A 25,838-nucleotide genomic window follows, 5' to 3' on the forward strand; every position below is an offset into this window, starting at 1 on the left:
GGAAAATTTTACATTTTCTCTAACAGGGTATGGAACTTGGTTCCTCGAATAACTTCTGGCACAGACATCGAAGGTCTAGGCCGTCCAAGAAGAAAATGTAGCCATAGGTGCCATCTATCGACCACAGGTTAAAGATTGGCAATCCGTTGGATACCGACCGAGTTATAGGCAAAACTTGGTGCAAAAATGAGGAAAATTTTACATTTTCTCAAACAGGGTAAGGAACTTGGTTCCTCGAATAACTTCCGGCACGGGCACCTGAGAGCATGGCCGTCCAAGAAGAAAATGTAGCCATAGGTGCCATCTATCGACCACAGGTTAAAGATTGGCGATCCGTTGGATACCGACCGAGTTATAGGCAAAACTTGGTGCAAAAATAAGCCTTAGTAAATTTTCGTTTTTTTGAATTTCTTGATTTTTTTATTAATTTTCACATTTTTTTTTATTTAAAGCATTACTAGAGTGAAAAGAAACACATTGCAACCAATTGGCAGTAAAATAAATCAATTTCATTTTTTTTTGCAAAATTTCTCAAAAAAAACCTAAGGGGTAAGCCTTATGAAATTTTCGAGTTAAAAATTTTTTGAATTTTTGTTCTGATTTTTTATTATTTTTTTAATTTAAAGCATTATTTGAGTGAAAAGACACACATTGCAACAAATTTGCATGAAAATATATCACATTTGAAAATTTTGCTTAATTGCTCAAAAATGAGGAAAGTTTTACATTTTCTCAGACAGGGTAAGGAACTTGGTTCCTCGAATAACTTCCGGCACAGACATCTGAGGGCATGGCCATCTAAGAAGAAAATGTAGCCATAGTAGCCATCTATCGACCACAGGTTAAAGATTGGCGATTCGTTGGATAACGATCGAGCTGTAGGCAAAACTAGTTGCAAAAATGAGGAAAATTTTACATTTTCTCAAACAGGGTAAGGAACTTGGTTCCTCGAATAACTTCCGGCACGGGCACCTGAGAGCATGGCTGACCAAGAAGAAAATGTAGCCATAGTAGCCATCTATCGACCACAGATTAAAGATTGGCGATCCGTTGGATACCGACCGAGTTATAGGCAAAACTTGGTGCAAAAATGAGCCTTAGGAAATTTTCATATTTTTGAATATTTTGAAATTTTTATTATTTTTCACTCTTTTTTTTATTTAAAGCAATATTTGAGTGAAAAGAAACTCATTGCAACCAATTGGCATTTAAATAAATCAATTTCATTTTTTTTGCAAAAATTAAAAAAAACTCTAAAAAAGGTACTGCTGTAGGCTTAGAAATTTTTTAAATTTTTAGTTTTTTTATTATTTTTTATTCTTTTTTTTGGGATATAAATTGAACATTCAAATTTTTTGAAGAGAAAACAAGAAAACTTTAATTACAAAACGCGTCTTGAAGGGCAAAGCTAGGTTTGCCGGGTAAGCTAGTTAAATAATAAAGTTTAATAATCTAACTTGACATTTGAATGGCAATGGAAGAGTATTTATACCCTTTTTATCAATAGTAATTGCATTTAAACTGTTACACTTTAGGCCTTTTCTCCATATTTAGTACGAAGTTTTTCTTTTAACATAACTAGAGCCAAATTGTTCAAAGTTTTATTTGATTTATTGTATTCGACACAAGTATTCCTCTTGCCTGAAATGCTTTCGTCGCATTCCGTCTTGTTTTCTTTTCCTAAGTTAACAGTTGTTATACGGTAGAGGAAAATCCACATTCCATTGACATACCCGTAACGAGAACAGAAAGGAAATTAAATCACATCACGATTGGCTCATCCATTTGAGCTTTTAAACGGAGCCGATCACTGTTACCACCGACCGGGCACATCAATAAATGATGAGCTCAGAAAGCGGAAAGCGAAGAAAAATGCTCGTAAATCTTGCATGCAACCGGCGGGCAAACCAATCTACCACCATCAGCACCCCGCCCTCGATTTGCTAGAATGGGAAAGAAAATCGATAAAGCTAACCACGACGAACGGCGAATGCCTTCCTCTTCTTCCGGGTGCGAAAAATGACTGTAAACATACACTTTCGTACCGGCTGGTAGACCTACCGCCCGTAGGCTTAAGAACTGTACAGTAGGCCACAACAGGAAATGATTCCGACCCTGCTGACAGATCTTGTCTTGCGGGGGCTGTTGCAAACCCCGGCTATCAGGCTTGAAATTCACCTGATGAATCATTCAACAACCGCTGACAGTCATTTAGTGCAGACAGCCCACAATTGATTGGGTTCGTGAACCCTACAAACAGAACAAGCAAAACCAGGAATCCAATCAATTTGCCATTCGAAGCATTGTAGTTTCGGCAATTTTCTGGCTTTTTCCGCATGAACAGTTCTTTTGGCGGCAATATATTTAAACAAATGTTTTTTTCTAGCACTACAGCATACAAAAACAAATAAACTGTGAAAAAAACGTAACTGATAACAAACTTTCACAGAGCGCTTTTGAGTAAAGTTTCAACATAAAAGCATTTTCGCATTTGTGCATGCCTTCGCATCGTATAATCCAATTTCAAACCCCAGACTAAACGTTACGGAAATATTATAAATTGAATTTGCTGTACCATCTTAAACAACTCAAAATAAACCCCTTTTTACATGATTACGCTTGAACCAACCTTCATCCCACCTCTGTTCCTTCCTCTTACACCACCATCCTGCAATTCGGGTTAATTAGGGAATGTAATTAAAAATCCTTTTCAACACCACACGGGTTGCTGGTTAGCCACATGGCTGGTTGCAAGCCGGAAAGTGTTTACCAATACACTCGTAGGAATTTCGTCTAGATTCAAAGTTTAATCGTTGGTTTGCTCATTGGCAGAGCTGGATGACCCTTTTGCTCGAGGCCAGCAGTACGCACGGAAAATCAAGCTTTGCCATGTTTCCTTTGATATTCAATTATCAGCCTTGATGTTCAGTAATTTGAATAAAGCTTCTTTTTTTGTCACCCGAGAAAACACCAAATCGTAATTTAATTCTGTTCTTTCAAACAGTTACACAGCAATTATTCAAAGAAAAAAGAAACCGAAAGGTTCATTTCCCAATCCTGAGAAGAAAATTTTGTTTTGCGAGGCAGAGAAATTGTCATCCCTTGTTAATCTTATACGGAGCCAACAAGCGGATTCAGCCTTCATTTTTGCTGTCTAATTCTATTGGAAATTATCAGGAAGGATCACGAATGGCATGGATTATATATAACACCGAATCACAGAAGAAATTTACGAAAATAGACATTTGAGCTAGATTGAATAAAGTAGGTGCATAATTTAAATTAATTTTTGTGACACACTGCCCAAAAGTAGGCCACCTGCAACACAAAAATAGATAGAATGTTTTTTAAATCTATTCTTTGAAAACATCACTAGATATGAAAGTATGTTCAAATGATAAATGTAACCCATCAAAGTGAAACCAACTGAACAATGAGCTTACCGTGCTTCCACCGAACACTCTACACGCTTTTCCGTGAACAATAATAGCTATGTACCAGATATATTCAGCTTCGCAAAAAACACACACCCAAAAAAAAACTTCTCAAATCTCTTCCTCATTCGGAAAAACAAATTTGCGATAGTACGAAAAATATTCCAACGGTGAAACATAATAACACTACAAAGAGCCAACGTCACTGGCGGGCGATCGCATCGACAACAGCACCAAGCATAATACTATTGTGTAGTAAGAATGGAACGCAAAAAGTATCTCAAAAAGAGATTCGAGCATAACGGCGAAAGGATTACGAACCTCAAACGTGCCACAGCTGAAACTGGCAGCTTTCCATTCCACTCCAAGCAAGTTGCAGTCAGTTGCGCAAGGTAATGGAAGAAGAACAAGCGAAAACCATACGTAAACCGATCTTGGTGGCGTAGGATGATTCAGGTATTTCTTCCACTTGAAGCCACAAAGGTACAGGTGAATGGATGCGAGTCGTTTGCTTCCTTTTCGAAAATGGGAAAACGAATGTACTGGTACGAGAGTTTGATTGATAGAATGAACAAATAAGAAGCAATCACGGTGTGCTGAAGCACTTTTCTCAAACAGTTGTTAGGATGTTTCTCTTTCAGCTGGGTATAGTGGTCTCTGTGAAAAAAAAACTCCCGTGTGATATCTACTTACCATATTGTAATCATTTTCGGCTCAGTCATCAATCGCTTACCAGAGATGGGTTAAAGAAAACCATTTCCATTTACCACAGTTCATTGTTGCTGGTTTATTTCCATTTTGTATTTCGTTCCATCGTTTGTTCCTTTGTTTTTATTTTGTTTGCAGTATTTCCGTTACTCGCAATCGTTTATTCGTTTATGTTTTGCCATACTTTTCGCTTCATTTTTCTGTTTTGTTTCATTTTATTTCTCTTTGTTTTCTTTTGTTATGGAATGAATTCAATGTAAAATAGCTATATAGTCCTACGCCCCTCTGGACGATTTTTTTTCTTATTTTCTCATCTAGATTCTCTTTTCTTTTCTGTTCTGTATGTTCTTGATTTGTGGCTTTGCCCTATTCTAAACGAATCGTCTTCTGTGACAAAACGTTTGCCACCGATCGGCATGGAGATGCGCCATGGTTGGGATCGGATCGATTTTGAGTCCCATTTGTGTGAAAGGGAAAAATGAATATCAATCATTTATCATCGTCTCGTATTTGCTACCTGATACTATGAAAATTTCTTAATTTTTTTAACACTTTTGTCACATTTACCTCCACAGCTTTTCGTTCGTTTGGAACCTTCACAGTATTGGGTGGCTATGTGGTAGATGTGAACAAAAAAATTAAGAAATGTAGAATTGTTTTTTTCCAGTTGTGTAACATTATTTATCCTATCGAGAGCCATTTGTTTTATATACAAGTTTTCGAGCATTGTTCTTCATTTGGCATGAGTGCGGAAGTGATAGTGTTGAATAATGTATAACATAAAGCGAAACATGTTAATAGCAAAATTATAAAAGAAAAATTAATTTCAAGCTTAACAAACTATTGAAGATATTTTTTAAACCATTCAATCACCCTCGAGATTTCACCCTGTGGATCTAGATTGTACTTAAAAAATGTATTTTGCTCCAATCTTACCTTAAAAAGCACAATGTTCTTTTCTTCTATTTTGGCTTTAGTATCTGTCATTCTATCTTTAGGGGAAATCTTTTAGTCATGCTTGCCAGCAAATTTTACCAAAGTCATCCATTCTTACTTCCGTGTGCCACGTTTCCACTTTTTTGCGGCCTTAAAGAAACAAACACATCTCATAACAAAAAATCGCTCCTCCAACAGCTAGGGATGTGTTAAAGGTGGTACACTGGCCACTGTGGGCTTCCCGCCAAAGTACGAAACATTCATTCCGGAATAATTTATCTTCACGAGATTTGTTTTTATCTACCTCGCTCGCTAACCAGGCTACACGCGCGTGTTTGCGATCCGCACATCGAACGTCCTTTATGTCGTTGTGCCGAAATACGCTCACTGATATATTATTTTACTCCTGTTTCTGCTTACTACCCTCTTAAATAAAAAGCATCTTGTAAAATGGAGGGAAGATGGAGAAGGGGGAATTGAGAGTAGGAAAAACCCTTCCCGGGAACAAAGGACCGTCCAGTTGTCCTTAAAAACATCATTCGGAAGCTTTCACCACCACAAGGCCAGGTTGGCAACAAAATGCTTTGTGCCGGTACGCCTTTTTATTCCCAAAGCCCGTACTTGGGCCTCTTATACTGTCAAAGATGAACGAACCTCATCTGTCTTGCTCTAGCCGTGTGGTGTAACGGAAAGGATGAAAAGGAGCCAGAGAGGGAATAGTATGCGTATCAGCAATGGCCAACATGTAGCAGTTTGCAGCATGATGAATGTATATTTACAGGTTCGCATGCCGCTCGCATGCCGGTGTGGTGGAAAAACAAATGTTATCAAGCACCGTCGTACACATGTGTACGCGCACTACCATGAATCAAGAGGATTTGCAATTTCCAGTTAATGTCCAATATACACACAACCATAAAGCCGTACGCACTAGCATATCGACTATTATCGGTGTGCAAATTAATGCCAAATGTTACAGAGTTAGACTCTTCGAGACTTAAACAGCTGCTTAATTTATGTTCTTTTATATTACTTAACCTTATATTTCCAATGCAAAGTGACCATTTGATAACATAATTAAATTATGTACAGAATTTTTTAGCTATAATTACTTTTAATACTACATATTAACGCCTTCGTTAATATGGCAATTACACGCGCTCTCAGCCAGTTTATCGATGTTTCTATGAAAAATGTATGTAGAATGTACAATTTAAATTAATCACATACTTAAAACATCAATCACACGAAATATGTGACCGGGATGTACAAATTTAAAAGAATCTCAAATAAAAAAGTAAATTAAACTAAAACTTTATTTTTCCAAAAATAGAAAGTTGATAGGAAATCAACCTCTCACAAAAGCAAAATGGCATCGATTGACATGCAAATGAATTGCTGTGGGACGAATCTTATCGCACTGGGAACGCCCGTACCACCACAATCAAAAGCACCATCAGCACTAGTGTAAGTACGGTGTTGCTCTGCAATCCTCTGCTACCTTGTATTGCTGCAGGATGTTCGCCTGTATGCCGTTCCGACCGCCAGTCATCCGCATTGTTCCGGATGCATCGAAGACGACACAAAGGAAGGTCCAATGGAAGAGAGAACGAGAGAAAAAACAACCAGCACACATTGAGTGAAAGGAAATTTGCAAACCAGCGAAGCAACGTCGGGCGGAACACGAGAAATGCAAGGATAGTAATTTCAATCAAGTAAATCTCGACGGTTTACGGGTGCACGTTACCTAACCGTTACCCCGCGAAGCACATTGCAAATTGCCACTTACCATTAAGCACATGGACGTTTACCGTCATCGGGTTGGCCGTCGATGGCAGGCACGTGTACTTGCCGGAATCGGTGGACTTAGCGCGCTGGATCAGCAGATAGGAGGTCGTTATGTCGCCCTTTTCCGTAATCACCGACACACCACCACGTGGCGAATCGTAGTTGATTTCCTGTAATGATCGGAGCGTATGATAACGTTTAGACGCTTTATATTTATTTCACCGCGTTGCATGCATTTGTTTTCGCTAAAATAAATAAAATAGTAAATGTTTCTACGACTGCAGATGCTGCTTTTCATCGTTTCTTTTTCCACTGTAATCATCGGTAACTTCTGATGATGAAAACAGCAAATAAAAGAAAACAGTTTTTGTGAAAATATACTTTGAAGCCACGCCATCATTGAATTTTTCCGACCGACAAATGGCAAGTCTCAGGGACATTATTTAGAGCAGTTGTGTAGGAGCAGAATGTTTATGTCAGGAAAATGTGAGCTGCCTTCTCTAGTCAACCTTGAAATTGGCTTATGCGTCATCATCTGTACAAGCCGTACAGGAAAAAAATCGTTCTATTTCCAGCAAAAGGACGGCAACGGAAACGAACATTTCACTGAGCCTGTTTTCTAGAAATAGAACCAATCGCTTTGATATTATGTACGATACGCATGCTACGGGAGTAACTTTGACAGAATACATCAATGCTCCCAAAGTGCTCATAACGTCAAGAAACTGACGAAAGCTAATACTCAAACCCGTCGCTTGACTGTCCTAAAAGTTAAACTCATGTTGAATGTTTACCCAACTCGAACCGGACGGGTAGGCGTTGATATGAAAATTTAATGACCGTTTGAGCGTAGAAAGATAGAAGGATTATCTGTATAAACCTTTTGCTATTTTTAAAGCTTCACGTACTTTTCCAAACCAAACGATCGTATTGGGTCAGCAAGCAGGAAAGGCATCGTAAAGCCGTTGCATGTAAAAAAACAACAATTTTCCCTGGACAGGTTGACCTATCAATTAATTGCGCGTCCACGACCATTCGCATAATTGAGTAAAGATTGTCTAATCTAGGTGGTCGAATAAATCATTTTATTCTAGTTGTTTCATGTGAAATGTTTAATCCAGTTTTGCGATACGCTTGTTTTTTATGAAATTCTGGAATAAATTTTACTTTTCTTCATAAATCCGCAATTAGAAATTCGCTTTACTAATATGAGCGAAACATCAAACCGTTTATCTGAATCGACTATTGGACGAGGTTTCTATTTTGCAATGCAGCAAGCAACAATAAAATTCTGTTAAGTTGCGTAACAAAAACTTTCCAGAGTAGTTTCTCTAATTTGAATCAATTAAAGCTCGTACACTTTGTGCGGGATAATTGGCTTCTATTTATCACTAATTGTTCGTTTCAAAATCACCATTTGGTCTGTAAAATACGCTCACAAATTAAAGCAAAACGCAAATGCAACCCATTAGTTTAAAACAGGGCAATACATTCAACCCATAATTAAGAACGTGCATCGTTGAACATTGTTTGTGCGCTTGGTCTTAAGCACCACCAGTCGAATTTACGCAACAAAGATCGAACAAATTGGTTCATGTTCAGAGTGCTCGTGAAAAACAAAACATCCATTTTAACCATTTTACCTCTACCCCGTGAAGAACGGACTTGGTCCATTTTGTATCGTATCGTTTGCTCTTTGGGGAACACGAAACAGCACTTCTGTGCCGTGGAAACACCATTATTCGAACAAATTGGAACAAATTATGCATACGACAGGAACGCATTAAATCGAGCTCGAGATTTACCTACACATTCTGGTAAAATATTTCCAAATGTGAAAAAGCACAAGGAATCGAGGTGACGATATTAATTTTCTCTTTATTTGGAATATTTGATTCATTGGGGAAATAGTAAGGAACCTTGTTATTCTTATTCAAACAACCAAATTAAACAAGAACCCGGTGGTTTCATATGGAGCTTGCCCTCGTAGGACAGACTATCCCGCTACAAAAAAGTTAAACCAAAACAGACACAAATTAAACAACACAACTCTACTGTTAAAGTTACAAACTACCAGGCGTCTCCATAAACCTTTTTTCGTGAGGTAAGGTAGATCTAGTAAGCCAGAAATGGACTTTAGAGTTCGTTCAATAACATCAGGGGCAAGCCTTCGCAGGACTGACTATCCCGTTACAGGTACGTTAAGCCAAAACAAGAGAACAGTCAACCAGGTTATAATAACGAAATAATCAAACAGCAACACTACTGTTAAATTTACAAAGCACCAGGCGTCTCCATAAATGTTTTTTTTAGTAATAATTCCCAATCCCAATCAAATCCCAATCGGACCTCCCGTAGCAAGGACTAACCATCCTACGACAGGATAACAATAAGTCTAGTAAGCAAGAGATGGACCTTAGAGTTCTTTAGTGAATCAAACAATCTTTATTGATACCTGAAACCGAAAACTTACCTGTTCGTTATGGGTCCACTGTATTAGTGGCGGTGGTTCGGGAAGGTGCCTAACAATACAGGTAAGATTCACCGTCGACCCGGTATCGATGTACAGATCTGGTCCTCCAATAACGGTCGTTATGGGCTCTGCAAAATTGAAATATTTTGAGACAAACTTTACTAACTTTTTATTGCAGTAAATTCAAAGGTACCGGTAAAGATACTTCATTAAGAAACGATTACTGCTAATTATTCGCCACTGATCGTGTAAATTCGTGCCCAAAACTGGTGACGTTGCAACCACTCGAGACAGCAAACGTCAGTAAACAGCGATGCTAGGATTGAGGAATGTTTGTTCAAAGTGCATAATTTATCAACCTCACCATCAACCACACACGTCGGCAAGCATTCAGAGAGCAGCACCGAGGTCGGGACGCTATAGATTACATCCAGCTGAGAGGTGTTTATTAATTTCTCAAGACATCCCACCAGTGTGCAGCTTTATTGGCTGAACGATGCAGATTGTACCTCGCTGCAGCAAAGTTGACCCGGTACGGTAACCAAACGTCCCAGCACAATAATAACGCCATCATCAATGTGCCTCGCCGGATAAATCTTGCTCGAAATCTTCCCAACCATGCTGCTTCAGCCCAACCATCCGATGAGATAATTTATTCGCCAAAACGTAGCACTTCTCCCAAGACGCAACGCAAACGCCTGCTCTCTGACGTGGAACCCAGGAAACAGGAACCATTTGCTTACTACACTTGTTGGGAAAGGTCTTCAAAACTGTTGACGCGCACATAATAGCCTTCTCTCGGCTGGTGAAATGTGCGTGCACTAGTGTGCAGGGATTCGAACATCCAGGGATGCGACTGGGAATTGTTCATGTAATGAAATTCCACATCAGCAGCCGGATTACTACCGTACACTGGGGAGTGGTGTACTTTTGCCCAGGCCACCCACCCACACGAACGTTAGCCAACCGATGCGCACATGATGGATGATAATGGCTATGATTTCCACCGGGAAATCGCTTATCGCTTTTTATTAAGCTACTAAACGGTTGGGTTCTCGCGATTCGTTGTATCAGCGAATGCGTACTTTAAGCGACACTATTTTGGAAGCTGTTTCATAAAACCAATTTCTGCGGTACAAGTCAAAACCGTATAACCGCTTAATTGCTCGTTAAACGACCCACAAGGTATAATATTGCAGACGCATAATGTCTTGGGTATGGTGCACGATCTGATGACTGTGTAGAAATTCGTACCACGTTAAGGATCAAACATAATTAGTCTGTCAATCTCTTATTGGGTACGAATCTGCCATCGGAACATTCCGCCTTGTCGAACAAGATATTTGTGGTTTGCTGCTGGTTGTTACAACACCATCAATGCCTTCCAAGAAATGAGAAACGCTTCTTTACGATATATTACAACAACCTTGGCTAGACACTCGTGACAGTAGGGAAGAAAACAAACTCCCAAAAAAAAATCTAATCAACAAATGCTCGTGTGAAATTGGTTCTCGATTTCATTCCTTCACCCGAACGCAACGGGCACATAAAGGACAACGGCAAGAGCTACTTCCGTAAATGGATCCATCGTCCCATGGACGACAAACAAAGCCCATACCACCTTGCTTCACATATAGTGCAGTTTCGGTAAACGACCTTCCGGGACAGACGAAATGCGGCCACGGCCAACTGAAGAATCCGCGCCTGGGGAGTACTGCTGCCAATACTCTAACACCGAAACCAATAAACAACTTACCAACAACCGACAACATCATGGAGTAGCCGACCGGTGGCGTTGTGGAGATTTGACACTCGTACACACCGGAATCGCGCTGCTGTGGGTACAGGACCTGTTCCGGGACGGGAAAACCCCGGGTAAAAGAAGAGCAAAAGAAAGAAAGTGTCAAAATGTGTTTGTGTAGGAGAGGTTTTCAGCAGCAACAACAACAAAAAAAGCAAAACTGACGCATGCAGACGAAAAACAGAAAAACATTCACTTTCGCCTCTACATTCACATCGGGGCGATGGGGGCATCAAGCGATTCCATCCGGCAGCCCCAAAAGCCCAATCGCACGATAAGCCATCAAGATTGCGTTTTTCGGAACATGATACGATACGATCGGATTTCATCGGATTGGAAGTTTGGTTGCGGGTTTTCGAAGCCATGGGCCTGTGATCCAGGGGTAGGGTAAGATTGGACGGATAATTGAGTTGCTGGTTTGAAGGTTTTCTCTAAAGTATATTCGGAAACTTTAGCCGTTTTTGCTTTCCTTGCAGACTGCCTGCAGCTTGTGTGAACGGAGATAAGTATTGTGTTTGATGAGTGTTGTGTGTACACATGTAGGCGCGCATCTTTTCTCAACCGTTGTCTGAGGGATGATTCGAAACTTGTTAAGCTATTGATACGGTCCCGTCGTGGGATGAAAGAGAATAACGGGTTGTTTCTGATTGTTGGTAGCAAAACATTTCTTTTATCGTCCCTTTGAAGGCACAAACTGAAATATTTGTAATCTTGTCGCAAATGTTTGTTTCGGTAGTTTGAAACAGTGGAACGGGTAGGTATAGAGTGTTTCAAGTTAATCATCCCATGACATGATTAGTGAACAGATACCCCCCCAAAAGCATGCAACATGATACAGTCACTACTCTCTTCTATATGGAAAAATAATTCTTCTGGTTCGATTTTCTCCTGTTTTTTAATTAAAGAACTGACTTGTAAAAAATCTGACTCCCGGCCTTATGAATTATTTTAGTGCGAATTATGAGTTTGATGGAACCAACTCGTTTTATGGTTTTATAGATTGTTTTATAAAATTATAATAATATTTAATCAAATAAAGCTACGCACAAAATGATTTGAACAGAAAACCTCATGAAATCGTGACAAACAGCTTATAATCGCAACATTCAATTATTTCATTCCATTCAACACTTGGTTCGACGCGTCACAAGTTCGATAATAGACCATTAATAGAGATTGCTCTATTAAACTGTATAAATATATCCACCATTAAGGTCGTGCTGGGCGTCGAAACCTTGAAACACAGCATTAACCACATTACCACCTCATTGAATGACCAAATATGTGTAACCCGTCCTAATCCGTCGGTTGATCGAATTGGGGGACCCAGTATTTTGGTCCTAATAAAACTGACACAAACACGATCATCCGCTCCTTCCTGTCGGATCGTATCCTATAATCGACCAGATTACCGGTTAATGAAAATCTTAACAGAACGTGCGACCCATCCGTATACTGACAAGGAAGAACACGAAATCTTTTATGGCCACGCTAGGGAACCATAATTTGATGCGGCATATTGGCGCCGGGGACAGCTTTTATGCCGTCAAATAACTTATCAAGCTCATTATCATGAATAGTAATGAAGCGTTGGTGTTGCTGAGGGACTCGGGGGAATACTCGCTGGTGAAGGACGGACTCTTGCCGGAGCATACCGAAAAAATCGACCCGTCCTCGAAGATACTCACCTTTAGCGACCAGTCGTCCAGCTGGGGATTGTGCACGCTCTGGTAGCGTTGGTCGGAGGTGTACGTTGCTTTGCCCACAGTCAGCAAATGCAGATCCCGATGCCGGATCCAGGACACCTACAGGCGAAACACGCAAAGGAAGAAACAAACGAAAAGCAGGAATAAAACGACCAAGGAGGCTTAATTAAATCAACTACTTCCGGATACTGCTTTCTCCTTACGGGTGACCTACCGTGCGGTTGCCGAGGTTGCGCACGCGACAATTTAGATAGGCCGTGTTGCCGACGAGTGCTGTGACGTTTCGTGAAGCCGAGATGTCAAAGTAGGGCCCCCGGTCGAGGGGGTTTTTTGCCGCGTCGTCTTCCAGCTCGGCTTCGTCGAAAGAGGACGTTTGAAAGTAGTGCTTCGGTGGTGTGTACGTGTGCGGCTCGTCGATGTCTACCAACTGTGAGCGGGATAACTGACCTGCAAAATTGCCAAAGGATTAGTAGGTGAGCTTCGTTACGTCTTGACGCTTCATTGCACTTGTTTGTCCACTGCTGTTGACAGGAGATTACTTGTGTCGATCCTTGAGCGTGTATTTTAGCGAGATTACCAAGTAGATTGATTTGTTATGTATTATTGAACAAGCCTAAATCGAATTAAATTTGTAATTTTATAAAAAAAACACAATCCTATGTTACAGATTTGAATTTGGTTCTTAAATATATTACCTTTCATAAGAAAGGGTGAATTCGAAATTAGGACAAAACGGCTCAAATATTCTAAGATTACCATGCTTGTAAGACAATTTAAAAGGCTTTTAATAAAACTTGTAAAATAAATCACTATCAGCTTTTCCGTTGGTATTTTGAGGATTTCAACATTTTTTATAATCAGGACCACAGCTAGGGACTACTTCCATTAAACCATACTTATCCAACGACTATTCTACTGCATCATAACACTTACCGTAGCTGATGTTGAGAAGAATCATCACAACCGCTATTTGCTTCATAGTTTCCATGTGTTAACCCAATCCATAGTCTGAAAACAAAATGGAAAGAATAAATCTTTTCAGTGATCCACAATGAATTGTCATACGAACAAATAAAATACCAATTCAAAAGAGTGATGAAAAAAACCCTACACGCTGGCACAAAACCAAACCTTAAGGACGGAAAATAAAGCTGTCGGTGTTTGCCTACGACGAGTGGTGAAACATTCCTTCAAGACCCTTAAACTGCATGCTTCCGTTCGCATCGTGCAACTCATTAACACAACGACAAGCGTAGCTCGGGAACAGAACGGCCTGTCTCAGCTTGTTTCTTGCCCCTAATTTATAGCTTGCCATTCCACTGAAATACGGTAGAAATGAGCACATTTTTCTTCCTTCCATACCCGAGATCCCGTGTGTCAAGGTGAGCCGACAGGCGACAAGGAAAACAAACAAATTCCAACCCCGTAACCGTAAGCGTGCTGGGTAGAGAAACATTTCTAACAATAAAAATAACGACGGTCGGTGTGAACCCTTCGAAGGAAGGTACCGCTCACAATCGACACCCGGGACTTATGGAGCGTCTTGGGGTCCGGGACGGAAAAAAAAGAAACGCTTGCCGCCTTCAAAAGTGGTGGAAAACTGAAGCCAAGCTTACTGTTTGCAATATTTATAAGACATCCTACCGTTTTACACCTGCGACATTGGAACGCTCCTAACCATCGTACTGTCATGTACCATGCTAAAGCTAGAGCCAGGTGTTGCTCTCCTTTCTATCGTCTATCGTTAGGGACGTGTGTCCCACAAGAAAGTGAGTGCGTTTTTGTTCCGCCATCAAACCACGGTTTTCCTTGATGTTGCCGTACCACTAGTGCACAAAAAGCTCCGCACAACCGAGCCGGTCCAATCTCACCGAGGGTTTGATGATGTTTTGCTTTCATTTTAGCTCAATCCACATCACCCGGCTTAACGAAAAACGTTGCTAAGATTCCGGAGTCGAACCATCGGCGAAATGGGAGCATATCTTTCGCGTGCTCTTGCCCCGTCCCTACCAACCTTTGCCACCTTTAGACACCCCAAACGAAAAACAAACGAACCAAAAATTGCTACCATTCTGCATGGTCTCGCCAACGATCGTTCTGGAACTAGAAGGAGATGGACAAGAATGGGGAAGAGAAACGAGAGTTTCGAGCTGTGAAACTCGCCCGGAATGCTCAACAATCGCCATCCTCTGACAGCTTACACTTTTCACCGAAGCGAAGCATGCTCCCAAATATCGCAGCGCGAGCGCTGGTGGAAAGCATCCTTAAGACGAAGCGCTAAACGAAGCATTTGTGTTGCAAGCTGCAAAAGAATGTGACGTTCGGTGAGTTTGTTGTCTGAGGATCAAACTTTTTGTTTTGTATAAGTGAAGGTTTTCCTGGTAAAGAATTTTGCCACTGTTTCGCAAAACAAAAAATAATTTTTTTGATGATTGTGTTGCTTGATAAGAGCGTTCAAAAAATGTTAACAAACAATTCATAAATATTCGTTTATCTTATGCTTGTTTACTTATTTTCGATTCTGCTTTGTGGCAAGAGGTATTGAATTTTTAGTGTAAAGAAAGTAAATTTAATTATGCTACTCGCAGCATTTTTCTTCTTCTTTTTGTGCCCGCTGATAGTGACTTCCTCAGTTCTATATAGTCGGATAGTCAGTTCTTGCTGTGGGGAACGTTCCAGATGGGATTTCATACCTGGTCCTGTCGTATGGAACCCGTGCCGTTTGTCCCATAAACCACCGCCTTTGTGTATAATTGTGCTATGTATTATTTTGACATTATTTTAAAAAAAGTAAAATGGAGACGCCTGGTAGTTTGTAGCTTTTATAGTAGTAATGTTTGATCATTTCATTATTGGTACCTGTTTGACTCTAACAGATCTTGGCCTAAATTTGTGGTTTTTGTTTGGCTTAATTTATTTGTAGCGAGATAGTCAGTCCTGTGAGGGCTCGCTCCGGATGTTCTTTAACAAACTCTAAAGTCCTTTCCTGGCTTCTTCTTCTTCTTGGCTTAACGACCTTACAGGTCACGCCGGCCATTTCTGGCTTACTAGACTTAGTTTACCACGTAGCCGGATAGTCAGTCCTTGCTACGGGGGGACGTTCCGGATGGGATTTGAACCCGGTCCGGCCGTGTGGACTGGCGCCGTTTATCACATGCACCACCGAGCCGCCTTTCCTGGCTTACTGCACCTATTATTTCCATGCAGCAGGATGGTTAGATCTTGCCGCATGGGATTTCATACCCGTTCCTGGTGTGTGGAAATGGCGCCGTTTCTCACTTACACCACCACCTTTGCGTGTAGTTGTACTTTGCATTATTTTGAAATTTAATAAAAAATGTTAAATGGAGACGCCTGGTAGTTTGTAAGTTTAATAGTACAGGTAGTAAACTGTTTGACTGTAAGAGATCTTGATCTTAATTTATGACTTTTTTTGGCTTCAGTTCCCTGTAGTAGGATGGGATTTGATACCCGATACTCTCGTGTTAATCATATTCACCACCGGGCCAGCCTATTCCATGCTTTATTTATCGCTAATTTTGAAAACAATTTACTGCAGTCAATTTTGGAACGCATAATTCCTGAATAAATATAATAATTTGAACAAAATCATGACATTTAAAATTGAGCAGATAACTTTACAAATCTACCATGCTTTGACGAGAAATCTCTGTGCCTAAAATTTTCTCCAGCAGCCGATTTTTCTTTCATTTGCCAAAAACAACATCTTTGTGTATACATGTTTTTCCATCAAATCCTTAAACAACATCCCACACATACAAAAATGTAGGAAAATAAATGAGTTAACTTTTTGCCACACCCGAGACCCTTAACGTTAAGGCCCTGTTACGTTTTGTGGAAAGTTTTCCCAAATTTCCCCCGAGAGAACCAACAACTGAAAAAAAGGAACAAATAAGAGTGGGTAACGCTAAGGGAGGTACACACACAAAAAAATCCATTACGTAATCGATCAGTGCAAGCATATTCGCACAAATTTACACCAACACCACCACCATTATCACCCCCGAGGCGTGAATGCGATGGCAGTACCTCACACTAGGGAACTTTGCCTTTTTTCCAACGTAAATAAAACGCCACCAAATCCATGACCGATCGCTGCTTGCTTGCTTCCGATGATTAATGGTACCGGTATGGTGTTGGTACCGGTTTTATGTGAGCCCTCCTGTTTGTTCTTCTTGTTTCCCCGTGAAAGCTTTTCCCCGTGTCCAATTGGATTGGAGCGGTGTGTGAAAAAGTGAATTAAGCCACCGGGCACCATACTGTTTTCCACTTCCGGCAGAAAAAGGATTCGAATCAAATTTACCTCCTTAGTCATTGCTTCGCGTCTGAGAAAACCATATGCCGCACCCTAACACGTGCACTATACCTTACCGTATGATTGGCGAAAACAGAACACGGACCTCAGTTAAACCGAAAGCGAATATGCAAATAATAATACTAAAGCAAAAGCGCAGCATGAAAACAAACCATTATCGGACCAAATTGATGTCTGCAGATGGCAGCACGGGTTTGTGTTTGTGTGAATTCGTAAAAAAATACCATACCCATAGACGCCTCGTTTATTTGCATGCTCCCAAATCTTAAATACTTTGGAAAATGCGATGTAGAAGGTCAGGTTTTTTTCTTCTTCCTGTAGAGCTGAACCACAAAGCAAAATCTCTCCCGTCATGACCAGAACCATAGAGTAGGTGCGCTCATGAAATTGCGAGTTTATGCGGATATCCGCAGACCCCAAACGCACCCCATATTCCTTGGGGAGCCATCAAACAAAACCGAAAGACAGCACAGACAACACGAAGGAAGTGCGCCATCCGAACCACAACTGCTGGGACTTGTGGGTGAGTTCTATTGCTAAATTATTACACCGTGCGGGAAACTGCCTCAAGGACTGCCGTATGTTCGCGGCAAGCGTCCGCGTGTACAATTTGTTCAATTATGAAAGCTTTTTGCCCGGGCGCTTGTAATAAGGAGTCCCCATAGACACGCTTGCCATATTTTCCTTCTTCTTGACTGGACGAAAACTTTTACCCTACCCTTCCACAGACTTTTCTAGAAAAGGTCGTAAAAGGTTCGGTTGATTCGCGGATATCGGAAACGCTATCCGGTTTGTATCCTTATATCTGGACGCCAAACAAAGCATCATTCGCCGGGCAAACATCAAACAGCTTTCGGCTGGGTGTGGGAAGTTTCACATCAAATTGATACCCTTGTGTGTACAAACAAGGTTTAACACAAAAACAACATCTCCTTCCTTCCGAGAACGTGTTGCCACACGCCACACGATCCACACTAGGATCCACACTTCAAATATAAGGGAGAAAACTTTTGAAGCTTCTTGCTTGCTGGTAAAAAGGGAACTTTCGCCTTTGGCTCACACATCATGTGCCGTAGAGTGGGGTGTAAAGGGATTTTTTTATCTTATTTTAAGAAGAACGATCCTTCCTGATTTCTTCCCGTACAGAATTCGTCGATTCGGAAGGCAGGGATAGCCTTCAGCCAAGCTGCCCGAAATCGGATAAAATGTTTAGCTTTTTTAATCTCGTCCCCGGTACCGGTTGCTAAGCGAAGTTCATGCACCACCAAACGAGCAGGTGTATTGTTGCTACCAGTGTACAAATAATGTTACAACAAGATGGTTTTACTTTCGGAGAAAAAGTACGTATGATGGTAACACGTTTTAATACACCTTTGTCTACCACATCATACCATCACACCAAGGAACAGGATATGTACGCATCATTGCCCTGTACTCTGAAGAGGAAGCATCCTTCCAGGGCAGTAAGTTATCGCATGGCTCGTACACGTGCGTGTTAGGATACCTTCGAGGTACTGTTGAGAAGTGTTTGAAAATGTTTTTCCCATATACCGAACCCACCACAGTTGCGATATGAATTATACCCCCCGGCGTGCAAAATCTACAGCTGCCAGCGGCCAACGAAATACAGGAAGTGCAAATTGCCCACTCGCACACTTGACTGCTTTTCTGCTCCGCATTGAATGGAACCCGGCTCGAGGGCTATTGAACATAATGCTATTTATCTTTTGTTCTGTTATTGCCCAACCACTTCCCTCCCTGTCGCCCTCCGGTAACGACAAGTTGTTTCCCGATGTAAATCCATAAAAAAGACCCTCCAAATTACACCCCTAACGAGCTGTTTGTTTGATATTGGCGAGGATAAGAAGGCTATTTTACACCCTGTTGTAATGGGTCCACGTACAACACAAAGCATATGCGTGAATGACACTGTTTTTTAAATCAAGTATTAAACTTCAGTTCGAGTACCCTTTTGGCGACAGTGTAAACCAATTCTTGCCCGTTTGTCACAGCACACAGTTGAGAGCAAAACACTCGCGTTTAATGTGAAAATCTTAACCGATTGTAAGACGATGATCGTATGTTTGCAAACAATTTATCATATTCATCGTGTTGCATTAGTGTTGGTCTTACGATATGACGCATGAATGACAGGCTTTTAGGCGAAACTCCGTTTACAAAGTGTGGCGTATCCCGAGCTTTGTCCTTCCAATTTTTCATCACCAATTTGCGCATGACAGAGGGGAAATTTGTCTTTTGTTTGGTAAAATTACAAAATTGTGATGCTCATTAATAAGTCGAGAAGCAAGTTGAATGAAAACAAGATTGTTCAAAGCCACGAAGAAGTTGTCTTAAGTAAGATTTAGAAAACCAATTTTTCCTAAAGCTTCAATTTTTCTTTTACATCTGTTTTCTATTAACTATTCTTCTTGTTTTACTCTTCTGTTTTTATTTCTCTCTCTCTGAACTGTCCATTAGACTCAGCCGCTAGCGGTATGATAAATGGTGTACCAATTTTGACCTTCACAAGATTTACAACCGAACGCAAACGGGCCAGTTTACTTCCCTCGTCAAGATTTATGTCAGGGTTACGTACAAGAAAGCAGACACGATGTGCTAGCATAACAAAATAAAAAGAAACACACGGCTCACACAAGCACCACTGTCCGGAAGAATCCGTAAGATGGGACAGCAACTGACGATGATGCTGGCCGTTTCTTTCCGGAACAGGAAGGGCATTGCGAATGCCCATTCAACCTCCGACAAGTTACTCTTTATTAGAGAAAACGAAGACATTATACTTCGTACGAAAACGTTCCATTTCAACACCCCTTATCCAAACCAGCGTCAAAAGAGATTACACATTGAGCCCAATTCCACTTCCAACGGGCGCCCGACATTCGACATAAAACCAGATAAAAAATCTAAAACGCCTCTTTTATTTGCCCAACGTAATTACGGCATTTCCCATCGCCACCCACCATCTCGAGAACGTCTGACGACCGTTTAACGATGGGACGCCGTCGTTTTCGAAAGCGTCAGCCGACACCCACCCATCTTCTATCGTTTGATCGTCCTTTAAACGTAAATTACGCGCTAAAAACACATTCGCTCGTTCGCTCTCGAGAGTTTGTTTTGTCGCTGCAAGGGCCTTAAGTTTGAATCATTGCTTCACCGAATCATAGTTCATTACTATTCGGCAGAAGAAAGTAAAACATCCGCTGGGCAGCGCAAAAAGGCATCCATACCAGTACGGATACACTAGCGCGACGAACGCTTCTCTTCCTGTCACTAAAAATGGAAGCTTATTTGAAATTTCAACACGCGCCTTGCACACACACAAAAAAGAAGAACAAAACCAAACGAGCTGTAGCAATTACTTCACGCAGCCAGTCTGCAGGCATTGTTGTAAGATAAACGAGTGTCGAAAAAAAATCGCGAAAGCAAAGCAAAAACATGCGGTCCAAGTTATCTCAAGCAAAAAAATAAGAAGAAACGAAACGAACGAAAAATAAAATCATGAAATACAAGCAAGAAAAAATACACTTCCCACAAACATCCGGTACGAAAAGCAGCGCTGGCCATCGGAACGAAAAGTTATGCTCGAGAAAATTTCCTACGGTAAGGGAAAATACGAAATGTTAACGAAAGAGCGAAGGCTTTCCCACTCATACACTCACTCGCAACAGCGTCGTCGTTTCCGAGTATGTACAAGATACTTCCTGGCTGGCTCTGGGACCGTAGGAAATCTGATTAAAATGGAACATTTTAACTATCGAGGCATCGGAACTGGGTTAGACACGATGCGGAAGGAAATTCAATCCGGCCGCCTCCGGAAAAGCGAGCGTCATGGACGGCGAGCTGAATGTTGATGAGCTTTTGAGTGAGTGAAGTAGAGAGTATCGGTTCCGTTGTGGACACCTGCCCCTAATGAAGTCCCAATGTACGGTTGGAAGCAGAAGGTTTGCAGCTTTGAAGCTTATTAGGTGTTTTATTTCCCCACAGCGGTAGGTTAAAGTCAAGTGATGATGATAGATTTCCCATTAGTGCATATTGTGTTCAGTTTGGAAAGCAAAACATTAAGCTGATTAAAGTCGGTACTCAATGATTTTGTTTTTAATTACACTTTGGAACATTTAAGATCAAAAGTGTTCCTTACAAAGGCTAACCGAAAGAAGCAGTCAGTGTTAAGCGTTACATAGATTTATCCTAACAGCCTAGAGATATGCAATCCTCACGCTTTTCGGAAAAGACATTACAATCGAGGTGTTTTCCGTAGAAGTTTATAAATTAAATAAGAATAAAAGTCAAATAAAATAAAATATATCAAAACGTTCTAAAAACAAATGTTTCCAAAATAGTTCACCAAAGATCTTAGACTCTAGTGTCAAACGTATTAAATTAAATTCCCTTTTTACTGTTACTATATAAGTATGGAACAAGCGCACTGCTTTACCTGCAACTCCATTTAATACTTCCTGAAATATGATAAATCCTGGTACATACCAAAAACAACAAAAACACTAACTCAATATAGCCACATAAACTACTAATTTCCCAACACAGCAGCAGACAGCCTAAGTGAACTTAGCTTTTCCCATCATATAGCTCATTAATTTATCATCAAGCCAAACGTTGGATGCTTGCGTATGTTTGTGTTTCAGCAAGCCAGTACTTGTGTGCCTCAAAAGCAGAACACAGACCCAAAATCTACCGGCACCGGCTTAGCATAAACATAAACCTTCCAGAGAGCACCGAAATGGATTAATGGTGCTCGGGATCGTTCAAGTGGCCGACAAAAAAAGAAAACAAATAAAAATAGCCCACTCGATGGCGCCAGTTTTTGCGGACGTTTAGCACGGGGTTTTTTTTTTGCAGCCAGACTAAATCCTACGGATCGTAACATCGAAACAAAACCACGAGCAAACCACGTGCTACGTCACGTCCGATCGATGGTTCATACCAACCTACGCAACACGATGAACTGACGCCTAATTCGGGCAACCGTCTCGGTATGGTTGCTCTGCTCGAACGGGGTGATAAAGGAAGAATATAAATTAATTTTGCATCCAACCTGACGTAACGACCATCAAACCAGTGGCGAAGGAAAAGAGTGTTGCGGTGGAAGCTTGGTAGATTGTTTAATCGTAAAATGTAACAAAGAAATAAGTTTGGAGCTTTTGCTTTAAAATTATGTTCCTTTCGTTTATAAATCTTCGCAAGAATTCGGCTAGCAATGTTGTTCTTTCATTCCTCGCCCAACCATCAGCTTTCGTTCTGATTAATTAAATTCTGTGGCTGAATTAATTCTACATAACCATATTGCAGGGTAAGCATTACCCGACGGCAACATAAAATTATAAAACTTGCCCATGCCCTCCCATCACTTTTATCGAACAGCACATACCTTTTAAAAACTGCTCATGTTAATCGTTTGCGCCTTCTGCTCACTGAATACAACGTTTCTTTCTCTTTCCTTTTCAAACTCCACCAGCCTCTAAACGGTGCAGTTAATCCTTGAAACATCCATTATCCATCTTTTTCACACTTGTCGATTGCGTCTGAATGCTCAAAACCTTTTTCACGTGAAGCGAGCAACAAGCACTCACACACTTTTACCAACTTCCTGCCCACTTAGTGGGAAATTCTTTCACTCTCCTTGCTTCCTGCTTCACTGGCAAAGGGAATAAAAACAAAATTGCACGACACCACCAAAGTAGATGACAATTTACACCTTCCTGCAAAAGGGGAGTTTAACTGGTTTGAATTTTCCTTTCTTTTTAATACTTTCTTGTCATGGGGTTGTATGGGAGTCGGCGGTATATTGTACCGTGTAGCAGAACACAAAAACAGCCCCCGGCCAGTGGCGCTAGGGTGAAAATCCGATGGACCGGGAAAGGGCGACCATCGTTTTTCCACCTCAATTAGTTTGATGCGGTGCCTTCGCGCCGGTTCCGGTAACGCTTGAGCGACGAACGGTGAAAACCCTACTGAAGGGTCGATAAAGTGCCCCCGTGACCGTGGTGGAATGTAGCCGATTTTTCCTGACCTTTTACACTTTTCACTTCACTCGTGGTTAGTCTACGACGGCAGGGCGTTCAGCTTCTTAAAAAACGACTCGACAGTGATGTATGTTTTCGGCTCTTTCGCGGCGTGTAGCCCCTGTCTGTTGACCAAACCGGCTGCCAAAGCAAACAATGGTTGTTGATTTTTTCTTCCTTCCTTTTATACTATATATTATGATTTGGTGGAAAATCTAATTCCCACACTTCTTGGAATATAACAAACACCGGTCGATCCGTCCGTTTTCATCCCCCGAGGGCGTGTTATTTTTTTCCCTTTACGTAGCTACAGCTTCATGACATTTTGCACAGATACCGCATGTATCTTAAAGTATTCCATCACTTTAAGGCCATACACTCCGCGCTGCGACACGATAACGAATACGGGCATAAGAACGCACCAGGAAAATTCAATCAGTAACACGCACACCAGGACGGATATTTGCCTCCCTGTTTTTTATCTGCACCACAACTTTCGCGAACAATCACTGAACCACTTCAATTCGCCGAATCTGTGCTCCGGTAAATCACTCGATCAGCTGAGAAATCGAATTTTCTCATATCTCACTTCCCGTTTCCGATGTTTCTGTGCACGCCCTTCGACGCACAGGGAAGACGCACCTTTAATGTTTTGCCTTACGACACGCTTTTTTCCAGGCTCACGTAATGTCCTTTTTCTCGAAGGACTAAAGATTTTCCTCCATTCACACCCATCCTAATCCGGCGGAGGTGAGGTTTGAGAAGGTGGACCGAAGCGAAAGGAAGAGTTTTCTTACCCACCCCAAACACGATCGAACTACTACTGTATGCCACGCGAACGCGAGCTTCCGTCCGTTTCGTAGCAGCTTCGGTTGATTATGCGAACAGACTGACGGGCACGGTCAGCACTCACGTACACCATACTCGTCGATGTTCCATTTGGGTGGAAATTGTTTACTTCGTTCGCAGTGAGAGATTCATTCTAGTGATGAGAAGCTCACAGTGAGTAAAATCCTTTCACAATACATCCGTCCGTGATGTAGGATCGGTGGGAAAACAACAGACGGAACTGGGCTGATTTGTTGCCGTTGTTGTATGTAATGTTTTTCATACGCCTTCAGCATTATCGCATCAAAACACTGGTCACCATCGGAGATGAGTTCATTTTTGTGAGATACCTGAAATCGGTGCGCATGAGCTGTGAATATTATTCCGAAATCAGATGACACTTCGTAACGAGCTGTTTACGACCACTTCAGCAGAGCAGTCTGCCGGGAAACTAACGAACTAAATGATTTCATTCCCTTAAACATGTTTGATTACTGTCGAAGCAGAAAGAACGGATTACAAATGGAAAATAAGCGTGGCATAACTGAGCCATGACAGTACAGACATAAAGAACTGAAACATTATCAATAAAATCACAAGCAGCAAAGAACATTTTGTAAAATAGCTTGAATTAACTGAACATATGAAACAAAAAAGCAAAAGACAAAAATAAACAACAAACATAGGTTAAATAAAACGTTGCATAAAAAAATGTCGTAAAATTAATTGAAAACTACGTCAATTACACTTCGACAAATTTTATAGTGTTATTTACCGAAATTGGTTAAACAAATTCAAGTTGATAAACCGAAATCTATTTAAAAGGATTTTCAACCTCAATACATCACAATGCACAATAAAGTTATAAAACATCAGCCCCTCGGTAGTAATGTTTATCGCACAAATAATTTCCAACGCTGATCGTTCGTGATAATAAACAATGGCTTGTCACGACGCTCCAAGCAATCCAGCGAACATCATCATGTTTTATTTTACGACACTCTAGCTAAAGCACCACTTCAAAGTGAACTTCCTTATCATCTACTGTCTAGCTTTGCGTTCGTAAAAGGATTCTTGATGAACTTCATCAACGTATAACATTAAGAACGTATCACTGCGTTTGCTAGTTATGTCCGATGCTCACAACGGCGATGTTGCATTCCGCCCCATGCCAAAACACCTTCCAGGCTGTTTCGCATTGTCCTCGAGGAAATCACACAAATCATAGATCGATCCACTCCTGTCAGCAACACCTGGCAGTCCGTGCGTTTGCTTGGCAGATGCAACCGGTCGAGCAGAACATAATCACCGATGATGAACTGGCGACATTAAATTTGAGGTCGGTCTTGATCCAATTATACAGAACAGCAACCATCAGTATCGTTCTACCGCCTTCCTTCCCATAGCGTGAGCGTAAGAACAAAAGGACCCGCGAATAAACACGGGCGGTATTTCTGATTAGGTCGTTAGAGTGGTAAGGTGCGTTCCCGTCCCGCAAAGCAGGCAGGTTGGCACTAACCGCAAAACCGAAAACTCTATTCAATCGGCTATGGGCTTTTCCTTTCGGCAGGTAGTTTGTCATGGAGTGACAGAACGCCCGGTGTTTGCCATTGATTGCGGTTGTTTCGCGTTTGTTGACATTAATTGGAGGATTGCATATGAAGCCAGATGGCTAGACTGGTGGGCTAGGAGCCCGGGAAGGTGAAATGAAGAAACAAGAAGCGTTTTGTCTGTTTGGATCATGTTGGACATTAGCAAACCCATTAGCGGATTGAGATGCCGGCAGG

General features: G+C 41.2%; 1 protein-coding gene across 6 annotated transcripts; it reads right to left on the bottom strand.

The window, feature by feature from the left end:
* Nucleotides 1–4,190: 4,190 nt before the first annotated feature.
* Nucleotides 4,191–24,183, bottom strand: LOC125762350 (zwei Ig domain protein zig-8-like). Of its 6 annotated transcripts, none has more exons than XM_049424322.1 (9): nucleotides 24,021–24,183; nucleotides 22,590–22,856; nucleotides 13,780–13,854; nucleotides 13,061–13,293; nucleotides 12,829–12,945; nucleotides 11,096–11,189; nucleotides 9,340–9,467; nucleotides 6,868–7,036; nucleotides 4,191–6,603 (listed from the first exon to the last, which is right to left on the bottom strand). In XM_049424322.1, the coding sequence occupies exons 3-9, from the start codon at nucleotides 13,832–13,834 to the stop codon at nucleotides 6,491–6,493; spliced, it is 909 nt and encodes a 302-aa protein (XP_049280279.1). In that variant the 5' UTR covers nucleotides 13,835–13,854; nucleotides 22,590–22,856; nucleotides 24,021–24,183; the 3' UTR covers nucleotides 4,191–6,490. The 6 variants fall into 6 exon arrangements, with proteins under 6 accessions (XP_049280279.1, XP_049280280.1, XP_049280277.1 ...); XM_049424323.1 differs by having other exon boundaries at nucleotides 24,025–24,134; XM_049424320.1 differs by having other exon boundaries at nucleotides 22,590–22,920; nucleotides 24,025–24,134.
* Nucleotides 24,184–25,838: the final 1,655 nt, after the last annotated feature.

The sequence above is a fragment of the Anopheles funestus genome, chromosome 2RL, assembly GCF_943734845.2.
Source record: "Anopheles funestus chromosome 2RL, idAnoFuneDA-416_04, whole genome shotgun sequence".
Lineage (NCBI taxonomy): Eukaryota > Metazoa > Arthropoda > Insecta > Diptera > Culicidae > Anopheles > Anopheles funestus.